This window comes from Pyrus communis, chromosome 14 (genome assembly GCF_963583255.1).
Source record: "Pyrus communis chromosome 14, drPyrComm1.1, whole genome shotgun sequence".
Lineage (NCBI taxonomy): Eukaryota > Viridiplantae > Streptophyta > Magnoliopsida > Rosales > Rosaceae > Pyrus > Pyrus communis.
The window spans coordinates 23,643,109-23,670,385 of NC_084816.1; the positions used below are offsets into that span (position 1 = coordinate 23,643,109).

The window sequence follows — 27,277 nt, forward strand, 5'->3', positions numbered from 1 at the left end:
CAGTGGACTCGTGTTCGACATCCCGCGACAATCGACATCAAAGAACGCTCTCAGATATTTTTCGCCACCAAAAAGATATTTCCGATTCCGAAATACAAACTAGTACGTGGCAGCTCCTCAATTATTCCCAATTCCTCGACTCGCTATCGCAATGATCTACGCAATTGCAAACCGCAACGCGTCCGTTGGCGAATAAGTAGTCGACACGTACCCCCGACTGGCCAACCACTAAGGACGGGACGCGTGTCCAGATAATGTATTCACGGCGCCACTATATATCAGCTCGCGGCCCTAGCTGCATCTTGAAAGGGAGTCGAAATTCAGTCCGGAATTTTCGCGATGAATGCGAACCGGCGACTGAGACCGAACCCGCCGAGCGAGCGGTCCGACTCGGACGACAACGGGATCCTGAATGAGCGGATACTCTTTCTCGTCTTCCAGTCCATGGACTGGGACATCCAAGCGCTCTCCTCGACCGCGTCGGTGAATCACAAGCTCCGGGCGATCGTGAAGCGGCTGCTGTGGCGGGAGCTCTGCAAGTACCGCGCCCCGCGCATGGTGGCGGCGCTGGAGAACTGTGCGCCCAACGGCCGGATCGGCGGCGGATGGCACACGCTCGCGAAGCTCATGTTCTTCTGCGGCGGATGCGAGCCGACTCGGAATTTCAAGGTGAGTCAACCTACCCCGGGTCACCTCGTCAAATCGTCACGATTCTCAAAGACGTCGGGGCAGAGCTTCCTCACGAAGAAGTGCCGCGGCGATTTGCTGTACGTCAGCGACCCCTGCGAGCATCCGATGGGGGAGAAGGAGGACGATCTGGGGATTTACAGAGGGGTATTTAAGGGATTTGACAAGTCGCGGACGAGGGCGTATTTGATCGGACGGCGGGTGAAGCTTGAGGAGCGGGTAAGGTGTCCTTATTGTGGGGCCCCCGTGTGGAGCATGACTACGGCGGGGCTCGTTCCGAAGAGCGCGGCGCGGCGGCTCGGCTCGCACCACGGCGCGTTGGAGTATTTTGTTTGTGTGAGCGGGCACATGCACGGCATGTGCTGGCTCGTGCCGCTGTCGGACGATGAGAATGGATTGACCGAGATGGACGGCTGTGATGATTCGGATTTCGGTGATGATGATTACGGTGGGGTCCGCAGAATCAGCTACGACGATCGGACGGCTACGAATGGAAGCATTGGGTCGATGGGGGAGGAAGTTGTGGTGGACGGGCCCGCAAAGTGACAGCCTATGTGTCTGTTGCTTTTCTGTATTCCGGGTGATTCGCACCGTTGCGGTGTCGTTTTGCTGATGTGGAGATTTTTTGTTAGGTGTATGATGATGTGGAGGTTTGGATAACATTAAGTTAGGCTGACGTGTAATTTCGTACATTTTCGTTGGAATTATATTTGTGGAAAGTAGTGATGGGGGAATATGGGATTTTGTATCGCCACTTGGGTTTGTCGATTCTATCGACCACAAATCGCATATTCCAAGTTCATGTTCTTTTGTTTCATTCGTTGTACTGTTGAATCCCCTTTGTTTAATTTGTGGGTTTGATATTTATTAGTAAAATCTCTTTTGGAATGTCGGGATTCGAGGAGTAAATGTTCGTAACTATTTAAGTTATATTATTTTAAAAATCGAACATAATACAGTTTACATTAAATTAATAGATCCAAGGAGGTTCACCAATAATATCATTGATCGATATTGTCTTTAACTTTAATCATAGGCGTCGAGTTTTATCACAAAAGATATTAGTGATATTAAGAGGGGAAACTCACGTATTCATTGTGTATTATTTTGCCATAGGACAAATACGGGATCATATTCTCCAATACACGCCCTTATAAATCGTCCAACACGAGGTCACAAGGGGCGGGAATTGGTCAAGTCATTATACCGGAACTAACACCAATCTTTTCGAGAATCGGTTTAATTGGTTTCAATCTTTGGAGCCAACACCTGCCAAATTTTTTGCAGGCGTATCCATTCAGTTGCCTTAAGTTGGAGCTAGCTCATCTTTTTAAAAGCTCATCTTTTTAAAAGCCCAACTTTAGGAAGCATGTTTGAGCATAATAACTCAGGCATAGGACTTGCCAAAAGAATAGCTTGGTCTGTTACCATGATAAACTTACATGTTCAAAATGGTCCACCACCAATATTACTGGTATTTTCTCAATTTAACCATTCGTTAATAGTTGTTGAGTTTTATAACAAAATGTCTTGGTGATATAAAGATCAATCGCAAATTCGATTGGTCTCATTTGAATGTGATTTATTACAAGTATATTGTTTAGATTATCAAATTGAAAAGTATCTATTCTTTGTTATACATTTACAATGTAATCAAGCAAATAACATCAAACACAATATTAAGAGGGGAAACTCAAGTATTAATTGTGTATTATTTTGCCATGGGACAAATACGGGATCATATTCTCCAATACGGGCCCTCATAAATCACCCAACACGAGGTCACAAGGGACTGGAATTGGTTAAATCATTATACCGGAAATAACGCCAATCTTTTTTAGAACCAGTTTAATCGGTTTCAGTCTTTGAAGCAAATGCCAATCTTTTTGAAGGCATATGCATTCAGTTGCCTTAAGTTGGAGCTAGCTTATCTTTTCAAAAGCCTAACTTTAGGAAGCATATTTGAGCCCACTAACCCAGGCACAGGACGTGCCGAGAGAATAGCCTGGTTTGATACCATGATAAACTTACATGCCTAACAAGGTCCACCATCAATATCACTGATATTTTCTCAACTTAACCATTCATTACTAGTTGTTGAGTTTTATAACACAATGTCTTGGTGACATAAAGATCAATCGTAAATTAGATTGGTCTCATTTGAATGTGATTTATTACAAGTAGATTGTTTAGATTATCAAATTGAAAAGTATCTATTCTTTGTTATACATTTACAATGTAATCAAGCAAATACCATCAAACGCAAACAAAGTAATTTTTTTTTTTTTTAACAAACAAACTAATATTTGAGGGAAGAATAAAAAGCACGAATAATTAAGAGTGTGTAGAAGAAGAAAAATTATGTCCGATCAATTGGATGCGGATTGTTGTTTGGAATACATGCAATTCTACCACTAAAATTACACTAAGTTTGCCACTTAGTACTACGGTCCAGTGATATTCCTCTTCACTTGTAAGTGAGAAATCTTAGGTTCGGTTCTTGCTAAAGGTGAATTTGAACCACATTATTGCTAATCCATTGCGAGGCTAAGCCCACCTCTCTCTCCTTAGTTTAGATAATATCGTTTGTTAAATGAAATTTAACTAGAACTAGTGGTTGTACTACGGTCTAGTGATATTTATCTTCAGTTGTAAGTAAGAGATATCAGGTTCGATTCTCGCCAAAGGCGAATTTGAACCACATTATTGCTAGTCCATTGTGAGGCTAAGCTCACCCCGACTTAGTACTATGGTCTATGTGTATTCCTCTTCACTTATAAGTAAAAGGTCTTAGAGCCACTTAGTACTACGACTTGATGATATTCATCTTCATTTGTAAGTGAGAGGTCTTAGGTTCGATTATCGTCAAAAACGAATTTGAACCACATTATTGTTAATCCATTGTGAGGCTAAACCCACCTCCTCTCCTTTAGTGTAGATAATATCGTTTGTTAAAAAAATATCAAGTGATGAAAAAAAAAATTACACTAAAGCTACATTTGGTATGTTAGACCATATCCAAATGAGATGTCAAATATGCCAAATAGGATTAAAAGACATTTAGGTGTTCTCCAATGGATATGCCAGATATGATGTGACATGTGAGTCATTTGACTCTTTACTTTCTAACTGCCTTTTTTTAACAGCAAACAAAGAATGAATCAAATATATTTAATTGAATTTTTTAATACATGGGTTCCATTAACACCCAATAGAATAAAAACTACAATTATTTTTTATTATTTTTGAATAGTTAATGTAACTTTAGACCCAATAAAATAATAAAATAAATATTTGACACATTCAGTGAAAAAAAAAAAGAATTCAACACTTGTATTCAATTTACCACATCAGCCATCAAATAAAATTTTGACATATTATATATTAGATGCTCTTGGAAGAAAGTGTTGCCTTTCCCATGGTAAGTCGGGTTTGGGAAACGATTTATTGATTCATGATAAAGTAGGAGGGAAAGTAAAGCCCTACGCCCTTCTCATGGATGACACAAAAAAGCATTAATTGTCTTTTTAGGACAAATATATAACAATGAAAAATGCTCATTATGTCCTAAAAAGTAGTATTTTTGTTGAAATAGACTTAATTAACTTGGAATCCTCTCGTAATTTTAGAAATGTAATCTCGTATTTGTATTTGTTTTAGAATTTCTTCATATTAACCATTGTAAACTATTAATTAGAGGATTCATGTTTCTACATAGTAGTATAGGGTTGTCCCATGTGTGAAGCTCAATGGTTGCACGTGCTTCATGTCATCAGATTTGTGTTGTTTGCGTGTTAGACTTGAAAATTCACCACATGTGAAGGGACGGGTTGAGAGTATAAATTCCACATCAAGAAATAATAAATCTTGAATGTGCTTGTATGTAGTTGAGCTCATATTTATACAATTTCTTTCTTAATTTGGAATTTGCATTTCTCTTCCTCAAGGAAAATATATGAGAAATCATTTCTTGCGAATTCTTGTCAGTGTACCAAACACAACCTAAAAAGGATGAGAGAGAATTCAAAACACCCAAATCACCAGGACAATCTATCTTTTACAACTGGAGGCGAGTTGTAGTTAATGGATTTTATCTTGTAATATTCTTTCAATAATAATAATAAAAAAAGCATATTTTAAAAGAAAAAGAAAAGAAAGTAAAGTAATTGAAGGGGGCATTTCGGTCAAAAGAACAGATTAAAATGATATTCCCTGCAACGTTCGGAAGCGCGAGTCCGGCGACACCAAACATGCCTCCGACCTTGTTGGCGCCATCCAACCGCTCTCTCTTTCGCTTCCTGTTCCTCCGCGTAGAAGACCGTTCGTGATCCCTTAACCTATAACTTCCGCTGTGTCAAAATTGATCGTCGTCATCGGGGTCTTGAATTTGAATTCAGGAATGGAATAATTAATCAATTAATTAATAAAAATGGCAAATTTTCAAGATGTCCTGATGTCCGCCGCCATCAACATTCTGATTGCGTTCGGATTTCTGGTTGCGTTTGGGCTGCTGCGGCTGCAACCGTTCAACGACAGAGTCTATTTTCCGAAATGGTACTTCAAGGGGATGAAGGGGAGCCCCACGAGCTCCGACGCCTTCATCAAGAAATTCGTCAATCTGGACGCTAAAACCTACATCAAGTTCCTCAATTGGATGCCTGCCGTGTTGCGGATACCCGAACCGGAGCTCATTGATGACGCCGGCCTTGATTCCGCCGCTTACATTCGGATTGCTACTTCCTTCATGCTTTTGCTAATTTTAATTTTTTGAGTTAATTGTGAAATATGTCCTTCAGGTTTGGGGTCACTTTCAAAGAGGGCCACAACATTTTGATTTTGTAGTGCTGCTAAAGTATTAACGATTCAAGTCATTTTTGTGTCTAGCATAACTTGGACGACACAAAAAAGTTGTTATGAGGTACTTGTTGTGCTATGAAGCATAGACACTTCAGTTTTCTCGATACTTCAGCAGATACGACACTTGTCGGATACTCGCTGGATACAAATATTCGGATTTCAGGATACCTTTACACATTTTATATGGGAAATTAAGAGGAAAAATTAGTAGGAAACATAGATCTAGTTGAAAGTTGATGATACAAAGAGCTTGCCTCTAATTGAAATAATGAATACAACTCTCATACATGAATGAACTTGGATTTGGATATTTTCATGTTAAAATATGTTAAATGAATGAATAGTATATTGCAGGCCCATGGAAAGTGATGGGCTAAATAGTTTTCGTATATTATTGCCAAAGTAAAAGTACAATATATATACAAAACCAAGTCAACTAAATATCTCTACAATAATGCCTAGGAGATCGCATCCATCTTTTAATGGGATTTCACATCAACTACTTTTAGGAAAACTTATTATACAATATATTACATGACCTTTTCTTAATACTCCCCCTCAAGTTAGAAAGTGAATATCATGAGGTCCCAACTTGTCACGCAATTTCACGAGTTTATCTTTCCCTAAAGCCTTTGTGAATAAATCTGCTAACTGGAAACGTGTAGGTACATGTGAATGACTAATCATTCCAGCTTACAGTTTTTCTCGAACGATGTGACAATCAATTTCAATATGTTTCGTTTGCTCATGAAAAGTAGGATTAGCTGCAATATATAGAGCGACTTGATTGTCACAAAATAATGGTGTGGGACATTTCTACGAAACCTTTAAATCTTGCAATATATAGCGCAACCATATTAACTCTAAACATGTGTTAGCCATAGCTTGGTATTCGGCTTCTGCAGATGATTGATAAACATTACCTTGTTTCTTGGATTTCCATGAGATAAGGGAATTTCCAAGAAATGCACAATACCCAGTAACTAACCTTCTTGTGCCACGATAACTGCCCCAATCGGAATCACAAAAGGCCTTTAATTCAAGATTGTTGGAGACAAGAAATAACACACCTTGACCAGGAGTACCTTAAATGTACTTGAGAATTTGTAAAGCTGCATCCCAATGAGGTTTGCGAGGCTCATGCATGAATTGACTCAATGTGCGAATTGAAAATACTATGTCAGGCCTGGTGACAGTAAGATAAATCAATCGTCTGACTAGTCTTCTGTACTTGGTGGGATCATCTAACAATGTTTCGTTGGTGGGAGTGAGTTTCAAATTTTGTTCCATTGAAAGCTTGTCTGGGCATGCCCTTGTTAGACCAGAATCCTGCAAAACATCTAGTGCATATTTCTTCCGAGACATGAAAATGCCTTTCTTAGAACGAGAAAATTCAATGCCCAAAAAATATTTTAAATCACCAAGATCTTTGATGCTGAAGCATGTGAGAAGGAATGTTTTGAGTCGTTCCATCTCTTTAAGATCATTTCCTGTATGAAGTATGTCGTTTACATAGATAAAGACTGCAGTGAATGAGGTACCTTGGGCCTTTGTAAAAAGGGAATAATCAGCTTTTGACTGTTGATAACCAGTTTTCTGAATGGTGACTGAAAAAGTGGAAAACCAGTTTCTGGAGGCCTGTTTAAGTCTATATAAAGATTTGTTAACCAGTTTTTGGAGGCCTATTTAAGTCCAATGATGGGCACTAGCAACGACCAGGAGGCAACGAAGAGTGGTGAGTTTAGCAATAGGAGAAAAGGTTTCCTGATAATAGATACCCTCAATTTGAGTGTAGCCTTTAGCAACAAGACGAGCCTTGTACCGGTCAATTATGCCACGAGAGTTATACTTAATTTTATAGGGACTCGGCTTCTCTGCCCTCCGAGTTCCCATACACTCACATCCCCTCCTATTTTGTGCGGTCACGGTTAAGCCACGTCAACATTTTATATTGATTTTTTATAGAGATAATAAGACAAAAAGCAATAATGATATAAAATGTTGATGTGGCTTAACCGTGACTGCACAAATAGGAGGGGAAGCGAGTGTATGAGAACTAGGAGGGTAGAGAAGCCAGGTCCATTTTGTAGACCCATTTGCAACCAATGGGTTTGTGACTAGCATGCAAGGGCATGATGGCCTTCATAAGCAATGTTCATCCTTTGGTAGTAGTTAAGGGCATGATGGCTTGGTTTGCCACATATTTGGCAAATAATATGCTCACCAGGACAAGGAGGTCTCTCACCATTAGCCGACTGATTGCGCTGGTTGTTATTGTTGCAAGGATTGTATCCTCGTTGATTGGATAGAAAACCACGATTAGATGGAGATGTACCTCTTCCAGTCCCACGAGAACGTTCGCCACCACGTCCTCGAGTAGCAACAAAGGCATTGATAGGTGCAGGTTCAACGAGGGAAACATTCTGATCCGCCATTCTTCACTCGGTAGTCAACAGAAGTGCCTCAAGTGTGGGATAGGTGATAGGAGTATCCCGAGCTTGAGCAGCACTTACTGTCATTTCAAACGCAGGTCCTAGATTGTTCAACACAATTTGCACGAGTTCATCATCATTCACAGGTTGCCTCGCGAGGGCAAGGTTATCAGTAATCGCATTCATGCAATCTAGGTAATCCGCAACATAAAGATCACCTTTCTTGGTCTTCAACAACTCATTTCGCAGGAATAAAATTTTGTTTTGAGAAGTGGAGGCATACCGTTGCTCCAAAGCTTCCCAAGTGGCACGCGCAATTCTCTTGCTTGTCACAGTAAACAAAACAGAAGCAGTCAATGAGCCATTTATCCAACTAAGGATCTTTTGATCTTGTTAGATCCATGCAGTGTACGCAGGATCCACAGTGGTAACACTAGGCAAGTTTTTGGGAGGGCACACCAAAGTACCATCCACGTACCCATCATATCTCTACTCTTGAGAACTGGGAGAATTTAAGCCAACCAAAGTGGGTAGTTGATTTTGTCAAGTTTGATATTGACAACAATGGAAAACGGACGGAATGGAGTGGTGGTAGGTGGGTTGGAGGAGGTGGAGTTGGAAGAGTTGACATTGTTTTTAGCCATTGAAGGTGGCACTAATGGTTCCTTTTTGCTGCCAGATTATTAATGTCTATGACCAGAAACATGAGAGTGGTGCAGCCTTCTGGCCACAAGTTCATCTTCGCGTAATCATATGTCTAATCATAGCATGCAACCTATCTTGCAGAACTCGACATGTGTTAAACTTTATTAAAATTCGATACAATTAATAGTAGAACGATTCAAGATAAAGAAGATTTAACTCTATGAATTTTTCGACATGTGTTGGTATAGGTAATTTCGTATTTTACTTTTATCCTTTATTTTTCTCTTAAAAATTTTTATTTTAGACGAAAATTTTAACGGTATCGCTCAAAACGATTATTGCTATAAATTTTGTTGTTAAAATATTATTATCTTTACAAAGTTTAAATTTTATCTAAAATCGAACGGTCGAGCATTTTCGTAGGAACAATTCAACTTCACGCTTACCCATCTCGATCTCGATCAGCTTTGCTGCGCTCTGCGGCCAATAAAATCCTGACAACTTTCCAAAAAACGAAATCCCACACCTCTCTGCTCTCTTGCCTTCCTCCTCTTCAATGTGACTGGCCTCTCTCTCTCTCTCTCTCTCTCTCTCTCTCTCTCTCTCCTTCCTCCTGCTTCTGCATGAGTCTGATTCTCACTATGCAAGTCTAATATTGTAAGTTAGTTCATATCTCCCACTTCGTTGTAATCAATTTCTGAATTTGTCAATGCTTATGATCTTCTGTCTGGTTGTTAGCTGCTGATGCAATTAATTATGAACACCCGTCTGGATTTTTTTATTGTTTTTACTTGAATTATGACCAACCCATCTTAGATTATCTCAAACGAAAATCTGGGTTTAGCTTCTTTTCTTGATTCACACGGTCTTTTTTATCATTTGATAGTTTTTGATCATTTGTGACCACTCTCATGGATCCTGTTCATTTTTATTTATCTGTAAAATGTTGTCATTGCAATTGCAATTTCATGTTGCAGCATGAAAAATTGGAAATTATGATTCTTTATCGAATGCCGGTGATTTAAGAAGCTTGTTCAGGAGATGATGATTTGCTAGGATCCAAAATATTAGGGAGGTTTGGAAAAAAAATTGTTTGTTTTAAGGAAAAATTAATATACTTTCTCTTGAACAGAATGCCTGTGCACATTTGCGTAGGGAGACCTTCGTGTTTGAGGCTCTAGGATGGCAACTCTTCCGCTGTCAATCGCAATACAGGCCTCCTGTTGTTTGAATTGTGGAACCACTGAATTGCCTAAGCTGACAGCTATGGATCGTTATAGACACAGGAACAACGGTGTTCATGGTTATGTAAAATTGGGTACAGAAAGAAATCTAGTTTTACGAGAAGTTGTGCAAATTTTCAAGGAAAGGCCTCTAAGGGACCGTGAATGGAAAGTGTATGCTACATCCCGAGTTTCTGTTGAGCCAATGGAGCAAAGAGTCTCCACCGGTACTGAAACGGAAGAACCAAGCAAGGTATCTACTTATCTATTTAGGACAGACACTGGGGATCTGGTAAATGTCTTTGTTAGAAAGAGAAATGCCAAATACACTGTGAATATCGAAGTTTCATTGTTACACCCGTCCAGAAGTGATAGAAGACTAGTACTGAGTTGGGGAATGTATAGAGCTGATTCATCTAGTTTCGTGCCTTCGAATTTCAGAACTTCGACCCCAGCTGACAGAACTACTGCCCTTGAAACTCCATTCACTGGGACATCTTCTGGCAAGTTTACTCTTGAATTGGAGTTTGAGGCTAAACAAATCCCCTTCTACCTCTCGTTTGTTTTGAAATCTCCCGCAGACGCTGATTTGAGTGACTTGGAAATAAGAAGCCATAGGAAGACAAATTTCTGTTTTCCAGTTGGTTTTGGTCGAGGCTGTCCTGCTCCATTGGGTCTCTCTTTCTCTAATGACGGTTCTATGAACTTTGCCATCTTTTCAAGAAATGCAGAAAGTGTAGTTTTATGCTTGTATGATGAGACCACAGCCGAAAAACCTGCGTTGGAGCTCGATCTAGATCCATATGTCAATCGATCAGGTGACATCTGGCATGCGTCATTTGAAAAAGCATGGGATTTTGTGAGCTATGGTTATAGATTTGATGAAGGGAATGTCTTGCTGGATCCATATGCTAAGAACATTGCGAAATCAGTTCCACATGGGACAGGGTCGAAGTATCTTGGAAGACTACGTGAGGAACCTGTTTTTGACTGGGCTCGTGATGTTCGGCCTGACTTAACGCTGGAAAAACTTGTGGTTTATCGGTTGAATGTGAAACGTTTTACTGAACATAAGTCTAGTAAGCTACCAACTAACATAGCAGGCACATTTACGGGTTTGACAGAGAAGTTGGAGCATTTTAAAGCTCTCGGTGTGAATGCAGTTTTGTTAGAGCCGATTTTCCCATTCGATGAGCATAAGGGTCCATATTTTCCTGTCCATTTCTTTTCACCAATGAATTGTTTCGGACCTTCAGGGCCTGTATCAGCTGTCAATTCTATGAAAGAGACGGTGAAAAAATTTCATGCCGACGGAGTAGAGGTCCTACTGGAAGTTGTTTTCACCCACACCGCTGAGGGTGAAGCTATGCAAGGAATCGATATCTCATCGTATTATCACGTAAACGGGGTTGAGGATTTGGAAGCCAGAAATGCTTTGAATTGTAACTATCCTGTCGTGCAACAAATGGTATTGGATAGTCTTCGGTACTGGGTGACTGAGTTTCACGTTGATGGGTTTTGTTTTATAAATGCATCATCTCTGTTGCGAGGGTCTAATGGTGAATACTTATCTCGCCCGCCTTTGGTCGAAGCAATTGCTTTTGATCCTCTACTCTCGAAGACCAAAATCATCGCGGACTGTTGGGATCCCCGTGGCTTGGTACCAAAGGAAACTCGCTTTCCTCACTGGAAGAGGTGGGCAGAAGCGAATACGAAATTCTCTAATGACGTGAGGAACTTTCTGAGGGGTGAGGGTCTTCTCAGTGACCTTGCTACACGGCTTTGTGGGAACGGGGACATCTTCTCAGATGGACGAGGGCCAGCATTCTCTTTCAACTTTATTTCCAGGAACTCCGGACTTCCTCTCGTGGACCTCGTTAGTTTCAGCGGTGTTGAGCTAGCTGCAGAACTGAGTTGGAATTGTGGGGAAGAAGGGCCTACAAATAAAACCGCTGTACTTGAAAGGCGACTTAAACAAATTCGTAACTTTCTCTTTATCTTGTTTGTTTCACTCGGCGTTCCTGTTCTTAACATGGGAGATGAGTGCGGACAATCTACAGGCGGTTCCCCTGCATACAGTGACAGAAAAGCTTTCGACTGGAATGCACTGGGAACAGGTTTTGCTACTCAAACCACACAATTCATCGCATTTTTAAGTTCGTTTAGGATAAGGCGGAGCGACCTACTTCAGAAGAGGAACTTCTTGAAAGAAGAAAATATAGACTGGTACGGGAATGATCAATCTTCTCCCAAATGGGAAGATCCATCCTGCAAATTCCTTGCCATGAAGTTGAAAGCAGACGAAGAGGAAGCGAACGAATCAGGAGATGATTCTTCCCCTTCATGGGGTGACTTATTTGTTGCCTTCAGTGCAGCTGATCTTTCAGAAACTGTTATTCTGCCTCCACTGCCGGAAGGTATGAGATGGTTCCGTTTGGTCGACACGGCTCTTCCATTTCCAGGCTTTTTCTCAACTGACGGCGAGCCAGTTGCCGAACAACCGGCGGGTTTATTTGCTTACGAAATGAAGTCCCACAGTTGTGCTCTGTTTGAAGCCAGAAGCTTGTAGCTCCAGTATAGTAGCACATAGGCCACTGCTGTAAATTCCATGTAAATTCAAGAGCCTTTTCCTGTAATTTCAACGCCATTAATTTTCGATTAAAGCAATAAAATCATTAATTTTCATTGAATAATCTTTGATCTTTTCAAGCCAACGAAAAACCCTTTACCCCTTCACCAAGAAAAAAGAAAAAGCTAGTATAAAATAATTTTGCTACCACTGCAAATTGATGGCCAGGTCTAGTATGGATTCTACCAAGCGTATGGCACGTTGCTTCTCCTGCTGCTTCAACCGATTAGCAATGGCTTCAGGATCAAGCCCTTGTGCATTTTGTGCTTCATTTTGTACTTCACTTTGCTCAGCCCGAACCTCTTGCAGCAATACATCGACCTCTCTAACAAAGTCTACCCTCAACAGAGCATCGTCAGCTTCAACTGGTAGCCTGAGTGGGCCTTCGTGCTGATAGAGGAAAAAGACAATCAAATAAAGAAGTCAGAAATGACAAAAATGCCGTAACAGATACAAATTTGTTGGCATCACCGTCTGTTATGAGTTGATCAATAATCTGATAATACTTAAAACTTATTTTGGGACAAAAATTTGTTTCCAACAATGTTCATTTGCATTTTGAAGTATAAACTGTCTTGTCCGTTTACAAGTCTTGATATTTTCTTCACAGATTAAAACTTTTCTGCTGGAAATCTGGAAACAAGCAATCATAATAAGTCTGCAATCTGCAAATTCGCATCATACCTTATCAATGTCAAATCCTGCTGGAACAAGAATGCTAAATGGATCCTCTCGCGGAAAAGTATCAATCATGCGCTTTTTGCATTCCTTCAGCCACCCTTCACCATCGAACCCATCATGCATATTCAAAAGATCGTTGAGCAGTCTCATCGCAGGAGTAGCCTCCCTTTTCAAAATCTCAGCCTAAAATGTTAAGTAGAACTCAAATTTTTCTGAATATAAAATTGTACACAACGGGTTAGGGTGTATTTGGCTAATCTAAACTAATTATGTAAGATATTCTATGCTAAAATTATTGAGTGATTGCAATAGCTCAAATTCTCCCACTTGGAATGGAATCAAAGTATAAAAAGGTTAACAGCTGATTCCATAATACTAAAATCAACATTTCATGGCTAGAACATAGAATAGGACGAGAGCAGCTTGTACCTCGACCCTTCTGTATAACAAATCGAGACTTCTAATAACATCCTTTTCATCCTGTAAAGAGGTCATAAATACCCAAAATCAATAAGCTGGTGAGCGTGAGAGATAGAGAGAGATGACGACAGTTGAAGAGTCACAAGGAAATATGTGATAGGTTATCTATAACATTAGACTGATCCAAGCTACTTATTAGGTTGAGTATGTTGATCTCAAGCAATCAGTAACCACTGCCCGTTTCTAGAGGGCAGCCACTGACTTTTAGGTTACAGAAAACTTCATTTCTATAGCTCTGAATCAATTTTTTTCAGAATCATATTCTATCAAGTTATGAACAAATTAATGGAAAAAATTAAATTTTCTTGACCACAATTCTGATATCATGTCACCGCAAAACTTTGAAATTTGAGCTAATGAAACCGTACAATTACAAATACTACTAAAGATAGTCACTGTGTTGGTCATCAACAAACATCAGCACAACCACGAAATTGTCATAGTCCCATCAACTTACATCACGTCGAGCGAGGTCAAGGCGATTCCATATGACCATCAAAACAAGTTCAGTCAGTTCCCCTTTCTCAGCAGCTTCCTCAATTTTCTGCATATAAATCATGAACATCAATTAAGTCCGAGTACAAGTACAAAACGCAATAAAACAAACTTAAGAAACTGAAAGTGATCACAGTGAAAACTGAATGTCTTCCTAAAAGACTAAAGCCAATTTTAGCACAATGGGATTTCTGAAATCACCTCTTCCACTTCTTCAGCTGCTCTGATAAAGCTTGAAATCAGCTTCCGGGCATTTCGGACATCTTCTTCAGGATAATCCTTCAATCTCATGCCAATCTCCCTATACTCTTCAACCTTCCTCTCCTCCTCTTCGTCTTCCTCTTGGCGCCTTCGATTGAGCTCCTTTGTCTTCTCCCTTTGCTGAGCTTGCCATTCCTAATTCAGAAAAAGTTTACTTCCACTTCCAGCTTCCAAAACTAGAAAATATGCTAACAAATACCACTACTGAATTCGACAAAACCCAAAAATAAAATACAAAACTTTACACGTAAAATCACAGAAAAACATTAAATTTGAGCACCCATTTGGCCAAATTAAAGGATAAAGGACGCTCACATCGTCGTAGTACTCTTTGGGAAGACCTTCTAATACTGGTTCTTCCTTTTTCATGCTCTTCCTCAAAACTGCCATCAAAACCCAGAAAAAAGCATACAAATTCAGAAAAGAAAAGGTTCAAAACTGCCATAAAAATCCAGAAAAGCATAAAAATTCAGAGAGAAGAAGTTCAAAAGCTCCAATTAAAAACCCAGAAAGCGTACAAATTTAATAGAAAGAAAAAGTTCAAATTTCAAAAACCAACTGATGCGAGTGAATAGTGGGAGGTTGTGTTATGCACCTGAAACATATTTTGGCTTCAACTGAGAGGACCAGAGCCTTGTATGCGAGGAAGATGACGATGGCGTCGGTGAAAGTGGAGGCGCTGCGCATGTTAGCGAGAACACCCTCGCTTCCATTTCTCTTGTTTTCACTCGATGAGTGTTTACACTTTACAGGGCGAGACTGACCGTCAACTCTAGAAAGTACCAATATTTTTTCATGTTAAGATTGTTGAATGATAAATTTATCCATAATTTTTTTTTTTATTATTTTGCCCCCTTTTTTATTTTTTAATGCGCTATATTATCTACATTAAAGGGCTGAAAAGTAGATTAAGTTTCACAATGGACAAGTCATAATAATATGATTTCAATTTGATTTTAGTGAGAATTGAACTTAAGACATCTCACTGATCGTTATTAGCCTCGACATTAGTCTCGTTTCTAAATTATTCCAAAATAGTAAGCGAAGTGTTGGCAAAATGTACGTAAAAAAAAAGGATCTAGGAAAGAGTAGATCTCGGAATCTTAAATTATTTTTTCTGGAAATTACTACAACATAGTGGGCAATTATATGAAGGGTTCTTACTGCTAACAACGGGTTCACTTATTGAGCTAAAAATTTACAAAGGTTATTACCAGTAAGAATGCTTGTAAATTTTCAGTTCTACAAATGAATGTGTTCTTACCGATAAGAACACGTGTAAATTCTCAGCTCCATTAATGAACGTGTTCTCACCACGTTCATATATGACTAGTGTCCTGTTTTGTACTAATTTTTTAAAAAAAATAATTTTAGGCCCCACGATCTACTTTCCTAGATCCTTTAAAAAAAAATTATTCCAAAATAGTAGGTAAAGTTTTAGAAAAATGCATGTCATAATAAGCCGCTCAAGTTATCGCTAGAATGCAGGGCATGACATGTCTTGACAAGCCATGACTTGTCTTGACACGCAAACCCTCCCATCGTGGCACGCCATAATAAGCATTTTGAATTGTCGACAGAATGCATGGTGTGTCATGACATGCATTCTGTCGACAATTCGCAATGCTTGTCATGTTGGGGTCACCAATGATGTTTTGGCATGCCATGATGCGAGGGTTAGCATGTCATGTCATGCATTTTTTAACACTTCGACACGCTAATCCTCGCATTGTGGCACGCCAAAACATCGATGTTGGCATGCAATGACATGTCACATGTCTTTACAAGCCATGACTTATCTTGAAACGCTATAACAAGTGTCTCAAATTATTGACATAATGCATGGCGTGTCATGACATGCATTATGCCTACAATTTGCGACGCTTGTCATGTCGGGGCCAACAACGATATTTTGGCATGCCACGATGCAAGGGTTAGCGTGTCATGCCATGTATTTTTCTAACGCTTTGACATGCTAATCTTTGAATCGTGGCATGCCAAAACATCACTATTAGCCATGACACTAGCCTCGCTTCAAATTATTCTGAAATAGTAGGCAAAGTGTTAGCAAAATACATGTAAAAAAAAGGATCTAGGAAAGAGTAGACCCAGGAGCCTTGAATTATTTTTTTGGAAATTAGTACAACATAGTAGGCAATTATATATTAAGGGGTCTAACCTGTAAGAACACGTTAACTGATTGAGCTAAAAATTTACGAAGGTTATTGCTGGTAAGAACACTTGTAAAATTTTAGCTCTACCAATAAGCGTGTTCTTACCAGTAATACATGCAAATTTTTAGCTCTACTAATGAATGTGTTCTTAGTAAGAACACGTTAATTATATGACTAGCGTCTTGTTTTGTTATTAATTTAAAAAAAAATAATTTTAGGCCTAGTGTCTACTTATTCCTAGATTTTTTTTTTAATTTAAATTATTCCTAAATAGTAGACAAAGTGTTAGAAAATTGCATATCATAACAAGCCTCGTGAGTTGTGGCAATGCAGGGCATGACATGTCTTAACAAGCCATGAATTGTCTTGAGTCACAAATAAAGAGGAATACTATTAAACCTAAGTTGATATTATTTTGCCTCTTATATACTAATGTATGTTTTTTAATTATTTTTATATGAAAGCTAAAAATTAAATGTCAAAAGTAAAAAGAGTTGTGTCTATCGTAAATTGAACGTCTACCGTAAATTGAATTGAATACAACAACAAAGTCTTTTCCCACTAAGTGGGATAAGTTATATGAATCCTAGAACGTTATTACGCTCAGTTCTGTGTCTAGATCCAAGTACTCTAAGTCTTTTCTTAAAGTCTCTTCCAAAGTCTTTCTAGGTCTTCCTCTACCCCTTCGACCCTGAATCTCTATCACGTAATCGGATATTCTAACCAGAACGTCAGTAGGGCTTTGTTTCACATGTCCAAACCACTGTAACCGATTTTCCTTCATATTTCCTTCAATTTCGGCTACTCCTACTTTACCTCGAATATCCTCATTCCTAATCTTATCCTTTCTTGTGTGTCCACACATCCAACGAAGCATTCTCATCTCTGCTACACCTATTTTATGTACGTGTTGATGCTTCATCGCCCAACATTCCGTGCCATAAAACATTGCCGACCTTATTACTATCCTATAAAGTTTTTCCTTGAGCTTTAGTGGCATACGACGGTCACACAACATGCCAGATGCACTCTTCCACTTCATTCTTCTAGCTTGAATTCTATGGTTGAGATCCTCATCCAACTCTCTGTAAATTGAACTGAATAAATAAATAAACACTCCTATCACTTTTCTTTTCTTTCCAAATTATAGGATCAATTACATTTATAGAATAGATTAGAACCGATGATACTTTTGCTATTCTTTCGATCTTGTATTTGGTTTAGTAATTTTCTTTCATTATGACTTGTAAGAGCATGTCCAAAAGAGATGTAAAAAATAATATGTCAAAATTTTCTCTAATTGTTGATATGGCTCATTGAATATAAATGTTAAATCTTCTTCTTCCCACCAAATGTGCCAAATATTTTTTTTATTAATATATTGGGCTCAATAGTTTGTTACATTAACTATTAAAAAATAATTAAAAATAATTTAATTTTCATCATATAGGTTGTCAATCAGACTTATATATTAAAAAATTAAATTAAAGACATTTAATTCCATCTTGGTTTGCTCTATAAAAGTACAGCAAAAAAAAAGAGTCAATGACCGATCCACTACATCATCACGACATCTCCCATTCGAGAACACTTTGATGTCTTTTTGATCCACATGATAATGGGATAGTGGGGGATCCTTTATGTAATGTAGTTTAATCTTTTAAAAAGAAAATGCATAAGGTAAAATTGAGTTAAATAGTTTCCTTGTCATATTATTAATGCTCCAAAATCGTCATCATGTACTAACTACTTCACCTAATTCATACATTTGGTTATTTTTCACTTCATAGTTAAATGTTGTTTTATATTTTATTTTTGTAGAAAAAATATTATACTATTTTATTACAATCTCATTTCTTTTACAATATATTTAACTATTTGGTAATTCTCATTTTACTACTTGAAGTTCCGTTGTTTTTAAAGTTGCATACATATGATTTTTTTTTTCATCCTAGTCTCATAACTAAAGTGAGGACTGTAAGACACTTTCATACTTCTGTTATGGTTTTCGTCAAGAGAACGTCCATTAACGCGTGACATAACCTCGACGCAAGCAATGGCTGTGAACCACGTGTCATTGTGGCCCCACATAGACATTAAAAAATTAAAAAAACTTGATGAGAATTGCCCTCAACTATTTTATTACAATCTCATTTTCCTTCAATCAAAATATTGAACACAAAAACATTTTATTGTTCAATAAAAGAATCACCTTTGTAATTTGCATGAATCTTCTGCCCTCACTTGGTGTGTGGTCTCTATCATTAATTGACATGTGTTAAGTTCATGATAGCAAAATGGATGCAAAAGATTTGAACTCCCAATCTTTACATCGCAACAAGGAATATCGTACAAGACATGCATGTCCGTAAGTCGCCTTTTCACCAGAAAGAACTTCTCTACAACGGACAATGGCATCCCCGCTGTAAGTAAGTTTCTCTCTGATGGACGCCTACATGCCTCCACGACGTTCGGACCTCACATTCACAAGTCCGTAAGTCGCCTTTTCACCGGAAAGAACTTCTCTGAAACGGACAATGGCATCCCCGCTGTACGTAAGTTTCTCTCTGATGGATGCCTACATACCTCCACGAAGTTCAGACCTCACATTCAACGACTAGTTCAGCTGCTGCGCCCATGGCCTCAACGCCACCGAGTCCCAGCAGGGCCAGAGCCAGTTCTTCCTCATTCCACCGTCTAAGTCCCTTGCTCAGTATCTTCAATATTTCCACATCAACTTCTAGCACCCACTTCTGCGTGCATGACACCATCAAGCTGATAAATCCTGACACATATGCCCGCCACATAGCCCAATCACAACCCAGTGATATTTTCCCGTCCAGCGCGCCTGCAATAAATCCCAAATGCCGCCCGAGAACCGTTGGTCGCCGCTTTGATGCTGGTGATACTGAATCCACACCCCAAGCAAACGTCCCACAAAGTACTGCAAAGTATGCAAGGGCATAACCTCCCAACATGGCAACCATACCTCCAGGTTCTCTGCCTTCCTGATCCAAACCACGGGTCGATATAAACCAGGAAGGTAAAGTTTCTTTGATCAAGGATTGAACTAAACTCGATCCGCCAGATATCCAAACTAAAGTGGCCCCAAGTGTAGCTGCAATCTTGATGCGTGCCATTGCGGCAGCAAGAGAAACCTGTCCATACCTCGTCCCATGCTTGGTCTTCCTCAATTTCTCCACCCTCTCTCTTGGTAACCCGCAATATGCAATATCTCTAACAGAATACATTAGAAGAGAGAGCACCTCTTCTGTCAGGAACATTACATCTCTGACAGACCGGTGCACACGCAAGTAAAGAATTCCAGGGGCAACAGGAGAAATCCCACCAGACAAATGGGAACCAAAGCCATGACCAAGAAGGGCACCCACACTGCTGTTGCTGTAAGCATGAGAGGAACTTAACCCGAGAGTAGATGTAAAGCAGCTCTTAAGAAGCTGGACCACAGCATCACTGTTGTGGTGGAAGACAGTTTGAGAAGCAGAAAACACCAGGAAGTCACTCCAGCGCTTTACCTTCTGGGCCCACAATGAGGCTAGGATCGGCATGCATGGCCATGGGCAACCAGCAGCTAGGGAGTTCATGGCCGGTCCAATCAGATGGAGGGCACGTTCAGAGGCTCTATCAAGTTTATAAGTTATTGTGAGACTTATGAGGGCTGCCAATGGTAAGGGAAGTGTAGCTGGGGAGCTCCCACCTGCAAGCAATAAATTTAAGGCCTTAAGTGTTAACATTACAACTATTAGAAGTTTACAGCATGAACTCAAAGCTCCAATTTCCCTAGTCTAAAATTTGTTGGTCAACTGAAATATCGACAGAACACATTCACTTTTTCAATCACGAGTGTACAACTGACAAGTTGGTCAATTGAACTATTAGAAGTTATCATGATTTTTCATATTACAACAATATAAGACTTCTTGAAAAACAGAAACGTTCTTTCACAAAGCTATAGAATATAAAGGACATACCAACTGCGAGGCTAGGGACATCAACACCAGTGGCAGCTAGGATTTTCTTTATTTGCTGCTCAACAAGTAGTAAATTTGCAGCAGGGCTTGGCCAATCAGTTCCATTCATACAAGCTGGCTTCCATATTCCCCGTGTTACTTCAGCTGAAAAATAGCTTACCATCGTTCCCAAAGTCGCTGGAAGATAATCAGCTAGATCTTTCAGTCCTGAGATGAAGCATGCAACAAAGTTAACAAACCCTAACCTACACCTTTCTCACAGGTGAGCTTTCAGTTCGGCTTTTCTATCAATGCATAAAGGGTATTCAACAAACCTGTAGCCAGTTCACGGGGAGATAGTCTTCCATGGGCGCATGCAGTAAGAGCAGCATCAAGTACAAATGGAGTTGCTTCAAGGATATCCCAGGCTGGTACCTTGAGTCTAATACAGGACTCATCAGTTCCCGATGCAGATGAATTACTATTACCTGACGTTGCTGGAGTCAACGGCTGACTACTATTTATTTTTCTAAACATCATGGTCAGGAGTGCATCAACAAGTTGATGAACGGGAGTCCCAGGTACAAGTCCAGACAGGGTAGAGCAAATACATTTTTGATGTTGCTGGTACCAGAGTTTCAGTCTTGGAAAGCAATCCATGGTAATGGTACCTGAAGGGAAGGTGATGAATTTTGAAACTCTTCTGCTTTTTATTCGATCCCTGATTGAATTACCCATGGATGCTAATCGACAGTTTCGCAGCAACAAGAGGTATTCTGGACCAGTTTGGATTCCCACAGTTGGGTAGTCGCCCATCATGTGTTCAAGAGGTGGATGATCAAATCTCCACAACCTCAATAGAAGTGTAAAAGCATTTGAGAACACTGCGTGGCATGAGAGTTCTTCCCCTGTTGTAGGAGTCCATGAGAAATTGGGAACACTTGAGCCAAATACTTCACAAATAGGCATCAATGCAGCTGCAAGTAGTGGAACCTAGAAGTGAATGACAAATAACATTAGTTTTTGGAAAACATGAAGGCCTCGAGAAACTTACTTAATTACACAAGAACTTTTGCAATCTTAACTATTTCAATAAGGGATCCAACATACCAATCCCAATAAGGAGAAAATCTGTACAGTATCTATAGATGATATGCCAACCAGAAGGACATTAAAGAATGAAGCATAGCCGATCAAATGGCTATCACTCCCCGAGTAATCTGCAGGAACCGGAGGTGACAGCAATCTTATAATAAAAAGACAGGTGTGCTCCTGCAAAGGACAAAGAATTGAATAAGACTAACATGCAGTAGAGGCTAGCAGAAGGAGGAAGGGAGGTGGAGAAAATAGAAAGAGAGAGCAAGAGAGAGAGAGAGAGACCCTACCTGTATATTCCATCCACGAAGAGAAGCCCCACAAAGAATGGTAGCAGCAGATATCTTCTCTTCATCTGAACCATTGACTGCAATCTCATATATTTTCTCAATTTCTGCTAAGCTTCCATCAAACCCATGAGCTTAAATTCAGTTGCCATACCACTGGGTAAATTTACAAAAAAGAGCATCTGATATACCTTGCTTCAGGAAAAGAAGGGGGTAACTGAAGGCCAGGTCATGATACCAAGATAAATTATGGATGCTATAGTCATTATTTGGTACCTAAAGTTATGAGCTAAACAATGATACAAATTAAAAAATCATTGACCCAAAATACATGATTCCCACTTAGAAATCATGTTTATGTAGTGAGACTATCACTGCCCATCAATCGCACCCCTGCTTCTTTGTTATGGCTAAACATGGTAGAATCAGAGTACTTTGAAATAAGAAATAAAAAAATAAAGACAAACAAAATGTAGCAATGATACAATAGCATACCTAGAAGCTGGAGTGGCAACTAAAGCATTTCCCAGTGATGGAGTTAGAGGTGACCCCTTCATTATGGAAGACCAAGCAGGCACTTGGCCGGGCACATTACGTATCACTTGGCTGCTGCGTGCACTCACATAGCCTGGCCAAAAATATGCTGATGTGTCTAGGATATTCCGCGCAATACAAGCTTCAACAATCAGATGCCGCAAGTTTCCCGCTGCAAGTACAAAATATTAGGAAAGGCTCCTGGAAATATAGATAAAGATATATTTAAGCCCCATAAGAATTAAGGAAAGCATGAGAGCGAGAGACTAATGGGAAGAAAAATAAACAGGACCAAAAAGAGAATTATGGATGTTAAAACAGAACGAAACCCTCTGAAGCATAAGAAGGAAAAAACAATTGATCTTGAAAGCAGAATTAGAGAAAAACCAAATAATAGTGGTAGACAAATGAATACTCAAATCGAGAGCTATTTTATACCTTCTCAAAACTCCATCATAAATCAAATTGCTGGGCTGAAGGAAAAATTAATTTCTTACCACAATTTATTGGCATGTCGTTCACGCTAACAGATTCGTGGTATCCATTACTGACTGTAAGGCCTGATCTGAACATTATAGCCTTGGCTGCAGCTTGATTCACCACTGAACAAACAGACTGAGGTGGAGTCAACAAGGTTTCATAATCACCCAATCGCTGTAAGCAGGTAACTAAATCTTTGCGGCGCTTTCCAGGAGCCTGTTCCTTCCTTTGGTTAGTATGATCCCCCTCCGTTTCCTCCATCAATTCAGCTTCCTCTTCTTCAATAATATTAGTAACCGCAAGCGTCGTAATACTCAACAACATGCATAAGCAGGTATCAAGACGAGGGACAGGTCCTTCTCTAGGATCCCTTTCCTACAAAACCAATCAAGAGGGAAAATGTGATAAAAGGTCAGTTGGACTCACTATTTTGAGAATTTTCTTCCTAGCACATAACAAGATGTCAATCAGTCATTAGATAGGAATTTCCAAATTGGTTCACATCAATTCTTACCCTTTGAACCAGCCGAAGAGCTGAAATCCATAAACCTAAAAATGCATTGTGCCATGTGGTGGCATTAACTGCCTGCAGAGCCTTCACTAAACCTGCAACGTTAACTCAAATCAATATTGCTGGCTAGGAGTACTAGAATCTTATCAGCTCTAGGTATGCATGATAAAAGGATTATGATACAAAGAATTGGCCTGCACCGGTAAGAGATTCGACGGCACTAATTTCAGCTACTTCTGATCCATCCATAGCATCTTCAAGAAACAGATCAATGGGAAGCCAAAAAGCAGATGAACTCACTCCATGAGACTGACAGGCAGAGGACATTAAAGTCCCAGAAGACAATACTGCATGAAATTCTTGTCGTGAAATTGTTTTGCGTTCCCGAGTCAGAAGTTGACGGGTATCAGATGTCAGCTGTAGAAGACCCTCTGGGTTTATATGTTTCATAGTCCTCAAAACTGATGAGTTGGCCGCAAGCACTTGCAATTTCTGAACGAAACCTCCCCAGTGCGATGGCCTGAAAAGAAGAGATGATATGTTTGGTATCTACACCAACGATGCTTTTCAAACTCTGATATGAGATTTTAAACTAGTCAAATTGCATCACACCAGCAATTGGCCAAACTGCTGTTTTCACACTTCTCCCTCACAAACATGGCATGACTAACAGAAAGATGCGCAAGAATAAAAAAAGTAAACAGATATATTAAAAAAGAGAAAAGGTTAAGATCCTTACATATTTCGACAGGCTAAGTACAACATCTTTGAAGTTACTTTGTTTTGCAGAAACTCCACAATTATGTCAATAGCCATTGCAGTATTTGCTTTCTGCAAACCTTCATTTTGCTCACTTCTAGTCTCATTAAAGCAACCATGACCATCTATTTCCATATCTTGTGGCCTGGTAGGCCATCTAGGCTTCTTTTCTGGGGCAAGTTCCAGCAAACCTTCGTCATCTAAGGATGCATCAAGTAACTGCCATATGATTGAAAAGACAAACTCCACAATAAGAACTCCAGGTTCAGACACTTGAAGGCCGTACTGCCAGGAAAGATGTAGAACATCATCAATGGATTTTATGATCCTGCAATCGCATCAAAAGATATTATTAGAAACTATCACACAAGCATCAGACAGCAAAATGAAGAAATTACTGAGTAGACATAGATGGTGTTGAATGACTTTGGTAGGTTCATGACATTAATTATAAAAATAACTTCTCTGCCATGAACTGGTTCTTTAAAAGGGGCAAATGGGGGAAAAGGAAAGGCAAAAGGGAAAAATAGTTCATCAATACAGAGCATTTCTTCAACAGAGGGACGGGGAATCAGAAAGCATGAGACAGAAAAAACGAAAAAAAATTACTAAATAGGCATACATAGTGTTGAAACGTGAAAGAATTTGGTTTATGACATTAAGTTATACAAATAACTTCTCTACGAGTCACTGTTTCTTTCAAAGGGGCATGTGGGGGAAATGGAAAGGCAAAAGGGGCAAAAATAGTTCATCAATAAAGAGCATTTCTTTAACAGAGGGAAGGAGGAATCTGAACGCCTCCGTGCAAACTGTCATGTTTAAAATGGAAAGATTACATTCTTGTACCTATTGAGAAACCAAATAAAATACACATTTTGCATTCTTATGTATTGGCAAGAGTGGAAGCACCTAAGACCGCATACAAGATAAAAAGTCAAGGAAGAACAACTAAGCACAATGTTTCATTGTCACGGACTTGTTTGTTTCCCGAAAAGAAGCCTTGAATTAAGATTTTATTGTCAAGACTTTTTGCAATAATGGTATGTAGTCACTTAAGCACAAGTTCAAGGTAGGCTTATTGGGAAATAATATTGTACAACAAAAGGAGAAAATTTGAAACTTACTTCTGACTATTTGGTCCATTCAATTGAGAAGCAAATAAAAATGTATGTCTTTTAAGAAGTTCCAAGTAGATCCTATATGCTGCAGGGTGAAGCTGTCGATTTGGAACAACCCTATATGAAACAAGACAACACTGAATGTGAGTTTTAACATGTAAAAGTACATTTTCATAACAACAGTTGATTAAGCATAATTGTAAGGGACATTATATTCTAAGGGAGACCATCCATCACACAAGACAGCACATGCATGAATTTCGTCCACCAACACCAACTCAACGAAGGAACTACGGGCATGAAGACCTTAACTTCCTAAATAATTATTCGTTCAATAACATCTTTCTGAACCATTTTCAAAGCGTTGTCCGCCATATGATGAAGCATAATTCAACCGCAAACTACCAACTATAATTCCACAAAGCCCCAGAATTTTCATTTGAACTTGTACAAAGATTACAACTTTACAAGTAACTCGGACATTTCGCACAAGCCGATCCCCTAGTGCAATCTTAGTTAGGTTAACCAATTCACATAATTTGTCAATCTACCTACCCCTGCACGCACATTTTAGTAACCATTCAAACCGAACAACCATACAGTCGTATATCGAAACTAATCCGATATTTCATCTACTAAAATCAACTTCCCAAGAAAACGTAAATCGTAAATACTTCACAATCCCAGATTCTCTCACTCTCCCGTAACCAGCAAACTAAAAATAGTAACTTTAACACAATAATTTTAATTAAAACATCAAAACCAATGTACTGAGGGAGTGAGAGAGTACTTGGTGGAGAGCAGAGCAAGGACGAGCATGGGGGGGACGATCTTGACCGTCAGTGCCTTCTCGAGGAACTTCCACGTGATGGGCACGTGATTGGCCCAGCAGATGTGGGAGACGAGGAGGTGGGCGAGCTCGACGGAGGGCAGGGAGACGGCGGCGGAGGTGAGGCTGGAGCTGAGCTGGACCGCCCAGAGGAGCGGGTCACTGTTCTTGTCCTGGGCAGACTTGGTCAGCTGGAGCACCGAGTCCCACAGCTGACTCGGCGGCGCCTGCTGTACGGACCCGGCCATCGTCGTCGTCGGAGGAGGAAATTAGGGTTGCATTGAAGAGAGGGAGAATCGGAGGTTTTGCTCTATTCGATTGGAATATTTTCGGATTTTGAATTTGAGTAATATTTGGAGTGAGGAAGGAGGAAAGAAAGCGGTAAAGTCAGTTTTGGAAGCAGGTAGTATAACTGTATACGTTTAAGGTAAGAGTTGAGAATTAAATTAATTAATACATCCACGCGACGAAGGATCTTGCATAGAAAGTAAATTGTGCTATTTTTTATATTATCGATTTATTCTATCGGGTAACTTTAATTTTTTTTATATGCGTTCCACGTCATTTTGTTTGTGTTGTCCACGTTAAGTTTGAAAATTCTTCACATGTGACGGACATGTTGGGAATGAATTCCACACTGATAGGAGGACGGATCTTACATGGGTTTATAAGTAAGTTTGGCTACTTTCCATGTTGCAATTGGTTTTATGGTGAAACTTCAACTTTCTAAAAGGAGTTTCTGCTTAAAATATTTCATGATATATTCACAAAATTTGTGTTATGATCAAAACTATTCATATTTTAAATTACTCTGTAAAGAATTTCTCAGCAAAAATATCAATTAAAATCGTTTTGTCGATCAATTATAACAAATAAATAGACAGTCCGTAATATTTTCACTAAATCCTTTGGTTCATTTATGTAAGCTCTTCCTTCCTTTACTCAAGAGTCTTTATCTAGTTTAAAAGCTAGAGAATGGTCCAGTTTGATTTGATTCTCTTCAAAAGATGTGTCCTTATCTATTTGTGTTGGTCTAGATTACGAGAAGATGTTATTCTTCACATTCAAACGCTACCTTATAACGTCACCAAACTTCATCTAACCAGGGATATGTGGAAAATCATTTAGT

At 39.4% G+C, this 27,277-nt stretch overlaps 4 protein-coding genes across 4 annotated transcripts; 2 read left to right on the plus strand and 2 right to left on the minus strand.

The window, feature by feature from the left end:
* The first annotated feature begins 291 nt into the window (after positions 1–291).
* On the plus strand, positions 292–1,493 carry LOC137715520 (EID1-like F-box protein 3). Its single transcript, XM_068454869.1, has one exon. It carries the CDS (start codon positions 340–342, stop codon positions 1,231–1,233), a length of 894 nt encoding a protein of 297 aa, XP_068310970.1. The 5' UTR covers positions 292–339; the 3' UTR covers positions 1,234–1,493.
* A 7,660-nt stretch (positions 1,494–9,153) lies between these two features.
* On the plus strand, positions 9,154–12,534 carry LOC137715438 (isoamylase 2, chloroplastic-like). Its single transcript, XM_068454771.1, has 2 exons — positions 9,154–9,278; positions 9,754–12,534. The coding sequence occupies exon 2, from the start codon at positions 9,804–9,806 to the stop codon at positions 12,411–12,413; it is 2,610 nt and encodes an 869-aa protein (XP_068310872.1). The 5' UTR covers positions 9,154–9,278; positions 9,754–9,803; the 3' UTR covers positions 12,414–12,534.
* LOC137715439 (protein PALE CRESS, chloroplastic-like) lies at positions 12,494–15,140 on the minus strand. The gene is made up of 7 exons (XM_068454773.1): positions 14,986–15,140; positions 14,706–14,773; positions 14,331–14,525; positions 14,092–14,178; positions 13,584–13,634; positions 13,158–13,337; positions 12,494–12,863 (listed from the first exon to the last, which is right to left on the minus strand). Exons 1-7 carry the CDS (start codon positions 15,101–15,103, stop codon positions 12,618–12,620), a joined length of 945 nt encoding a protein of 314 aa, XP_068310874.1. The 5' UTR covers positions 15,104–15,140; the 3' UTR covers positions 12,494–12,617.
* Positions 15,141–18,698: 3,558 nt separating this feature from the next.
* On the minus strand, positions 18,699–26,546 carry LOC137715269 (mediator of RNA polymerase II transcription subunit 33B-like). Its single transcript, XM_068454532.1, has 12 exons — positions 26,110–26,546; positions 25,326–25,436; positions 24,182–24,529; positions 23,643–23,962; positions 23,446–23,537; positions 22,949–23,306; positions 22,413–22,623; positions 21,921–22,032; positions 21,646–21,807; positions 20,871–21,528; positions 20,557–20,763; positions 18,699–20,282 (listed from the first exon to the last, which is right to left on the minus strand). Exons 1-12 carry the CDS (start codon positions 26,394–26,396, stop codon positions 19,162–19,164), a joined length of 3,987 nt encoding a protein of 1,328 aa, XP_068310633.1. The 5' UTR covers positions 26,397–26,546; the 3' UTR covers positions 18,699–19,161.
* Positions 26,547–27,277: the final 731 nt, after the last annotated feature.